The following is a 9,219-nucleotide window of genomic DNA, read 5'->3' as shown; positions in this document are numbered from 1 at the left end:
TAAAAGGAAACCATCTCTGTTTGTCAATTGAATAAGCAATCCTTACACCAGCATAACAAAGAAATTTCAGGACAAAAAACATTGAGATAACAAAAAAAAACCTTCCTCCCCCTAATCATTTGAAGTTATGTACACGAGACTCAAAACAAAACAATATTGTACTACGACGATGAAGCTTTCGTCGCCTTCTGCATATTTGAGAATGAAATGCGCCTTACTAATCTATCCAATGCTTCCTTCATCCATACATGCTCACACATCTCCCTTGCCTCCTCCACCGACACCTACATTATTCATCAGAATCATATTAAAGAGAGAATCATCAGTTTTGATCATATATAAGGGTTAATTGGCAGATACATAGACCCCCCCAAGTGAGATTTTTGTTTGACTCGTTCACCCTGAAGTCTATTGTCAATAAAGTTCACTCAAGGGTTCTTATGCAACCATTGAACTATAGGGGAAGGCTATATAAATGGTATAAGATCAAAGAGCTATGTACACACCCATCTCCTTTCACGGACATCCATCTCAGGCCAATGAACTAACTCCTCGGATACATTCAAAGGGAACATGATGCCCTCGTTGATCGTGTGTTGTGTTCTGCTCGGATATCTCCATCTACCAAGTCTTCGCTCTATGCATCCTTGCACGCCAGCTTCCTCCAACGCCTCTCGCAAGGCTGCTTGTTTTATGGTCTCATCGGATTCCCAACCTCCCTGTTTCCAAAGCAAATCTTTAATTGCTAATGGATTCATTTTATGGTAGAGGATAACTATAAGGGGCCGTTTGGTTCATGGGAAGGACATTGGGCTTTGGGCAGAAAGCCTGACAAAGTGCCAGTTTTGACAGGCTTTCTGCCCAAATCACCTCTAAAAGAGGTGTTTTGGGCAGAAAGCCTGTCAAAACTGGCACTTTGGTAGGCTTTCTGCCCAAAGCCCAATGCCCTTCCCATGAACCAAACGGCCCCTTATATAAAGATTGAGCTTTTGCATATGTGAATTGATTAAACAATGAATTTCATGCTTCCAAGTTTGAAGGGGGGAATTTTTACTGTTTTCGGGCACTCAGCCAGCTTTTGTAGGAGCTTCTAATAGGTGAAGTAAAATAAGAGAGGGAAAAGGGGGAAATGGTATGGTGGGAGGTTAAATTATTGATCAAAACATAACGTATTGCAAAAGTTAATGTATATGTGATATGTTTTGATCAATGAAAATCTTGTCAAAAAAATAATGTTTATTAATTTTCTAATGCTTCAATTCATACCACAATGACAATTTCGTATGATATTTTGCTTTCACTTTCTAAAGATTTCCATAAATTATCTAATAATTTCATATCGTCTACAAAAAAACCTGCGAAAATGTTAGAAATGCTTACTTTTGGAAACATCATCCCATTCTCATTGCCTTTTTGAGAGCTGACCACCAAAACCTCCATGTTCTCAATGAGATCACTGTTGCATTGATTGTTGATGTTGAGTTTGTAAGGAATACATCTGTTTATTATACGAAAATGTCAGCAAATATGACGAAATTGCAAGCTGACTTAATTTATGGTATGTATTTCTCATTATGAGATCAACATTGAAGTAAACATAAAATCGTTCAAACAAAACAAATGAAAGGTAAAAAGTAAAAAAGTAATTGCGGCTGAGCAATGCTCATATAAGAAATTGAAGAAAAAAAAAGAAACTTTCACATATAGAAGATGACAATGAGGCGAATGGTCTAAATCAAAACAATGGACAAGGTTTTTTCTCCCCCTTCCCCTTTTAGTAAAAGAGAGAAACCAAGTCAAAACTGTGCATCCCAAAATGCATAGCAAGTACAGATTCATCTTTCCATCATGAACCTGAACAAAAGAAAGCCCTTTTCGGGTAATGATTACAAGAAATAGTCAAATGGTAGGAGCCAAATCAAACGGGAAAATGTTGGAGCACACGAAACAAAATGGGGGTATTATGGGAAGAAATGCGCCAAAATCATATTTACCCACCCCAAGCTCCTATTTCAATCATCTTCATCATCATCATGAAGAAATAGGAAAACCCATTTCTGAAATGCATCAAATCAAACCAAGTAATTCAATATCAAAACACAATCAACACAAATAGATGAACAGAAAAGTAGGGCTATTTCGGGAACAAGGCATCAAAATACCAATATCCCCCACCAAGCTCTCATCTTTCCATCAAACTCGAGTCTAAAATCAAAAACCCACTTCAAAAAATGCATCAAAATCGATCAAAGAACGATCAAATTATATCTAACACAAATCAACTAAAATGTACAGGGGAATTTCGGGAACGCACCCCACAACGAGGCGACGCCCGCTATCGCTATATCTCTGCAATTGCCTCCCTTGTCTTGACACCAAAGCAACCATCTTTTCTTCTTCTTCCCCTTCTCTCTCTCTCTCTCTCTCTCTCTCTCTCTAGCAAAAATCTTCTCTCTCCTTAAAAACTCGAAATAACTGCTCACCAGAAAATAAACAACCAACCAAATTCAATTCGTAGAGACAGAAACGAAACGGGAAAGTAAAGAAATTAATCCTTGAACGACAGCCGGGATAAAAGGATGTGGTTTTGAGAACCCCAAGGAGAGGTGTTATTTATAGCAGGAGACGTTAATGCAGCAGTAGGGGTATTTTGGGAAGATACGCCAAACTCGTCAGATGCGACGCGTTGGGTAAATTTCAGAAAACACCCTCGAGTGATTTGCTTAAAACGGACATCAAATTTAAAATTAGAGCCCACGGTTTCAAGAGTTTCCCGAAACTTGAGGAAGTTTTGAAAGAGAGCTTTGTTACATCGATCCAAAATATAGGATCAACAGGAGAGACAAGTGAAGTGTCCTCCTCCTATTGCATAATAAGCTGGTCATCATAATGATGGTCTGTTAGTTCATTATGATGACCAACTTATTATGTAATAGGAGGGAGATACCTCACTTGTCCTTCTTATTGATCTCATATTTTGAGTCCCTGTAGCAAAGCTCGAAATGATATATTACTAACTCCGCTATGAATTTTATAGCACCTTTAAATTGCAAGGAACAAAACTGTGAGTCCTTCCTCTTGACTTGCAATGAAACTTGAGTCATTAAGGATTTACACATTTATTTCTACTCGTAGTACGAAGTCTATTTATTACTATTTGGAAAAAATCCAACTGAACTTTAAAGCAAACTTGTTTTAGAGTTTTTTTTACAAATGACATTTCAGAAGACGTGGTCATGAAAAGGTGATTAAGTGGAACATGATTGATTCAGTTTTAGAGTCGTGAAAATAATTGTTTATTATGTATTTAGGTAACTCCACAGAACAATATGCTGTAAGCCTGTAAAGAATTAAAATCCTATGTTAAAACACTATGCAAAGGTTCAGAGGGGTTTTGTGAAAGTATACAAAATTTAGAATTTTCTCTAATTAAAACCTTATGGCTATGCTATGTAAATTACATTAAGTCTAGGGGGTTTTCTATGATTTACCCGCGAATCGCGTATTGCATGCGGGTAACGAACCGTGACGGCCTCGTAATTGCTTTTCGGATGAGACGGAGGCAGTGGAGTTGGAATAACGTTGACACTTCTACCGTTAATCCCACTCACTAATCTTATTTAATGCTCTTAATTAATTATTAGGCTTGAATAATTATTTTTTGATAACGAGGGGACTGCCTTGGGAGCTGACCTCAGAGATTGCACTGAGAAAAAGTCTTCTTTTGTTTGCAACTCTGTTTGGTTCTTAAATTTTATTTTGAGAGAGACAAAGTCGTTTTCTTTATGTACAAATCATGTACTTTGGTTACGATGTCATAAACGAGAAGTATGTCTCACATTAAAATATTTCTTAATTTGTAGCAAAATACAAATCTTATTAAAACAAGTTTCATGTTAAAAAACAAAATGTTTGTTGGGTGATCTCAGGCACCATGCAAATATTGTCTCACGTGTTTGACTGCTGCAATGCTTAAGAATTCTTAATTTCGAGTGAATATTAATAAATCAGTTGATTAATTGTTACATGTGAGATTATTACATCCCAGATTAGTTACAAAACTAGTAGGAATCAAAACCATTGGCAGTTGAATAATTGGATTTTAGTCCCCATATCATATTCCAATAATATGTCCTTCCTTTCCATTAATTTGTTAAAAAAATGTTGCATTTCTTAATTTTAGAAGTTATATATAACTTCCGTTACTTTAAATTTGCAATTGTTAGAGTTTGTATAGTAGTCATAATTAATGCAGCGCGAAAGTGATAAATCTTAGAATTCACCAATATGTGCTCTCTGAATCCACGAAGAACGGTCTTCAAATCCATGAAGAAAAATGATATAAGAAGTTTTGTTAATAAAAGTGAGCTATTCTTTCTAGGGTTATATGTCTCTTCTTAAATAGAAAAAATAAAATAGACTCTTAATAGGAGTAGAATTATAAAGAAATAAAAAGCATCAAATCCTATCCTAAAAAGACTCTCATAATAGAGGAAACAAATCATGAATCAAAATCGAATTTATTTTCTAATTTAATTTGGCTCCAACTTTATTACTAAAAATAAATAAAAATTGATTTTTTTTAGATTTATGCCAAAAATTGGTGACACTGATATAATTTTAGAAATCTATCAATAGGAATGGCTTCGTCTCGTCTAGATATGCAATTTTCATTGTGTAATACGTTAGAATTTTCCTTTCAGATATGATTCTTTTTTTGTTGGCAAGCCAATAATTTATCCGTATTTGCTTTTTAACTCGTGAATATACCATTTCTCCATAAAATTGCTCATTATCTTATATCAGTAATTATAAAAATTCAATATCAACGGTCATCCCGAACGAATGCCTCCATTAAGATTAATTTACAATAAACTAAAGTTGGGTTACCTAAGCATATAGCTAAAACGTGTAGACAAGTGTTCAAGTATTCTAATTCTTCCTCTAATTAAAAGAATATATGATCATACGTAGAGGAGATTCCAACGTACATTATGTTTATATTTAAATAGTTTTAACGAATTAGATATTATTCTATTTCCGGAGACGGTCGCAATCATGCTACTACTAAAGTGTTTTTTTTTTTCAATCTCTCTCTACTTTTACATCTTTATAAAGAATAAGCCTTCTTTTGTTACCACTTCAACAATCAAGAAGTTTTCAAAACATCCTCAAACCATGTTTTAATTTTCAAAACCGACTATTTTTTTATTTTTACCAAAATCAACTCACTTTTTGTCACATCAGCTTAATCTCATTTACTAATTAGTCGGGGTTGCCAATCCCGACAATTTAGGACATAAAAAATCGGGTTTAAGTTTTTTAATTGGGGTTTAACAACCTCCTACACAGTCGGGGTTGCCAACCCCGACTGTTTAGGAAAGAGATTAAGCTGACGTGACAAAAAATAGATCGATTTTGGTTAAAAAAAATTTGGATCGGTTTTGAAAATCAAAACATAGTTTTGAGGCTGTTTTGAAAATTTCCTCCTTCAACAATTTGCCTTTCTCTACGTATAGCCTAAAGTACTTTGGGCCCAAGATGTACGTAAGTACATACGCGGCCGCTTTCGTGGAGCCACGTGTCTCTGAGTCAAGGATGCCTACAAGGAACAGGTCTGCAAAAGATAAATACGTTGGCCCACAATTTCGTCTATCCTTATCCAATTAATAACCTCATCGGTCAGCATGTAAAATTCCTTATTTACGCCTATCCTTATCCAATGTTACCCTCGTTGGTCAGCATGTAAATTTTTATTAATGAGGGGGAGGGACCTGTGGGAACTGGGAATTTGCTGAGAAGGAACATTTTTTGTATGAATTTGTGGTAGTTGGACTTGTAGCTAGTATTATAATTTATAAATGCCCTGAACTTAGATCGGACCTAGGTTTGCCAGCTCCTTTCATAAATACGTGTTTGTATATGGTAACTCCCAGCGCATTTATGAGTCTGAATAAGTTTTATAGAAATCGGGTTCATACATTGCATTTAGAGCTTTGCTACAGGGACCCAAAATATGACACTAATAGAGGGGACAAGTAGGGGTGGTAAATATTCGAATCGAATCGAATACTAAGGTGTTCATATTTGTATTTGTTTCAAGTTATCGAATTCGAATGTGGACTCTAATAGTCATATATCTAGTTTTTTGAATTCGAACACGAATACTTGATATTTGATGAATATTTATGAATATTCACGAATACTTATCGAATATCAAAGTATATTTATTCCGCCAAAGAATTTGATTTTCAAATAGTATTAAAATTGATAAATAAAAGTTATTCATTTATAATATATGATGTATATATATTTAAATCGAAACTTTAATTAGAAAACAGATTTAAGATTATTTAAGTCTTAAAATTAGTATATAAAACTTAAGTAGAAATGATAAGTGGATTAAAAATATGACATCATATGTGTAATAATACAAATAATAAGATGTGATCAAAATTTAAATGAATATTTAATAGACAAACGAATCGAATATACATCTGGTTAAATTCTATTTATTAGTAAACTCGAATACTAAAAAATATTCGTTTAGTGGTAAATGAACTACCGAATCAAATATGACTGAATAGTTATTCGAACAATTATCGAATTATTTGTTAATTATTTGGTTCATTTCCACCCCTAGGGACAAGTGAGGTGTCCCCTTCCTATTGTATAATGAGTTGACCATCATTAATGATGGCCAACTCATTATCCAATAGGAGAGGGACACCTCACTTGTCCCACCTATTGGTCCCATATTTTGGGTCATTGGAGAATTTTTCCTGCATTTATGATGGATCTAAGTGATTGTCTACTTTTAAATTTTAAAATTAGTGTGATGAATTTCGTTTGAAGACTAGGGCCTGTTTGTCTACTGGATTTGTATTTTGGACTCCTGACCGTGTTAAAAAAATAAATCAAAGGATCTTCAAAAAATTTAATTTTCTTGTTTGGTTTGTGGAATTAATGGTGGAACGGTAAGTTAGGTTTTGAAAGCGAATCGAAAAAGTACATCTCCCGGTATATACCAAATGACCATCCTAAATTCAAACCCATACAAATAGATCGTTCCGGTAGGCCACGAACAAGATGTGGTCGAGGCTGAAGCATAACCCTAGAGGCGTGCCAACATAGAAGGGTGAAGGTCATATTTCTGAAGAAGAACAAAACATGCCGAGCTAGCTAACAATATGACACATGACCATGACCTAATAAAATAATAGAAATTTTCTATCAAAAAATAAAATAATAGAAATATGTTCATATATTAAAGATCATAAGATTTTTGGTACTTACTGTTGGGAATTTAACGCTGAAACCCCTAATGCAACAGAAACGCAGAATAGAGAACAATACACAAGATTTAACGAGCTTCGGCAACTGCCTACGTCCTCGGGAGCCACACAGATAATTTTTTATTAATCAAACAAGAAATTACAAATCGTCAATCTGATAACTCCGAGGGCTTGTCTATCCAGAAGGTTCCACTCTTCTTCCTTCATAGAATCCGGCTTCTCCCCCGATAGTGGTTGATACAGATTTTTCTGATACAGATAATCCTCTATCTGCATTTTCCAGAATCCAAAATCTGTTCCATCAAATTTCTCAAGTCTTATTTTCCCTTCATCTGCGGCCATGGCTCCCACTTGAATCTGACTTCCTCTAGATCGTTTCACGCTCTGATACCAGATGTTGGGAATTTAACGCCGAAATCCCTAATGCAACGGAAACGCAGAATAGAAAAAGTACACCAAGTTTTAACGAGGTTCGGCAACTGCCTACGTCCTCGGGAGCCACACAGATAATTTCTTATTAATCAAACAAGAAATTACAAATCAAGAGCAAATCCCTAAACTGAGATTTCTCAAATGAACACTGTAGCTACAGTGTTAATAATTAAAGGAAATAAACCCCTTTCAAATCTCACTTGAGATTAAATGATATCCAATATATAAACCCCTCTTTTACTCTCTCTCTCTCTCTCTCTAATCTTTTTCTTAATCTCTTCTTAAATCCCCCTCAACCGAAGGCTAGGGATTAAAATCCCCCTCAACCGAAGGCTAGGGATTAAAATCGCTGCTGCGATTTGAGAGAAGGAACACTACTGCGTTTTGGGGTTTTTCGCCGCCGCCAGAGAAAAGTCGGGGAAGACGAGAGCAGAGAAACCCTAGGGCATCGGGGGGGTTTAAATAAGCGCGAAATATTGACAGGCTGGCGACAGCCTGTCGCCAGCGCCCGCCCAAAAACGCGGATGTCGGAGTGCCTGGACGCGAGGGTCGTCGAGGGACGCGATGGTCGGAGCGCTCGAACGCGAGGGTCGGGCCAAAACGCCGAGGTCGGATTCGCCCCAAACGAGGGTCGCGTTCTTCATCAACCGAGGGTCGCGTTCGCCTGGGGTTTCGCCGTCGACTTCGCCTGCGTCATCTCCGAGCTCGTCGGAGCTCCTCGTCTCCGGCGGAGGTTGGTTTCCACCCCCAATTCTAACACATTTTTACACCACAAAACTCTCACAACTTGAATTTAATTTCTTTATCTACCTCCTTATTCCGTTACAGTTAGAATATACATGTAGTGAAATCATAAATAAGGGTAAATTATGCAAAACCCCATGAACTTTGTAAATCAGAGAAAACTTTGATGAATTTTTCTTACTAAACCGACGACATCAATTGCAAGTTGCCGCGTGCTCAGCACATGATAACTTTTGGACAGTTTTATCCTTATCTAGCTTCTATATTGTTCTTGTCAAGTAAGGATAGGTGAAATGTAAAAAATGTTTAAAAATATAGTTTAGACTGACTTTTTTCTGTCAATTATGCATGTTTATGAGAATTTTCAATGGTTCAGGGAGGTTTAGTACATAATTTGGAAAGTTCAAGAGTGATTTCTGTGATTATAAAGTTTGGGGGTTTTGCAAAAAACATCCCAAAGTTCAGAAAATTTTAGACTGCAACTTTTATTTTTTTTTTTTTCCAGGCAAAGCCTGACCTTTTCATGCCTAAGGTTGATAATTTTCCATTTTTGATATCCAAACTGCATGACGAAAGGGAAGGATGGGCATTGAATGCACAACTGCCATGACAACAGCAAATCATATAATGTATAACTAAACAACTTGTACCGATATCTTTGGTCTTTGGATAAACAATATAATTGTATTGCCTAACCACCGAAGGAAAAACCTTTAACTTGCATAAGAGGATTACATGTGTGTCTCAT

The 9,219-nt window shown here is 36.0% G+C and overlaps 1 protein-coding gene across 1 annotated transcript; it reads right to left on the bottom strand.

Annotated features, from left to right (window-relative positions):
- Positions 1–2,572, bottom strand: LOC109850906 (nudix hydrolase 18, mitochondrial-like). The gene is made up of 4 exons (XM_020420990.1): positions 2,315–2,572; positions 1,381–1,498; positions 507–719; positions 1–284 (listed from the first exon to the last, which is right to left on the bottom strand). The coding sequence occupies exons 1-4, from the start codon at positions 2,386–2,388 to the stop codon at positions 162–164; spliced, it is 528 nt and encodes a 175-aa protein (XP_020276579.1). The 5' UTR covers positions 2,389–2,572; the 3' UTR covers positions 1–161.

Source organism: Asparagus officinalis, chromosome 7 (genome assembly GCF_001876935.1).
Source record: "Asparagus officinalis chromosome 7, Aspof.V1, whole genome shotgun sequence".
NCBI lineage: Eukaryota > Viridiplantae > Streptophyta > Magnoliopsida > Asparagales > Asparagaceae > Asparagus > Asparagus officinalis.
This window is presented reverse-complemented; position numbering and strand designations above follow the sequence as displayed.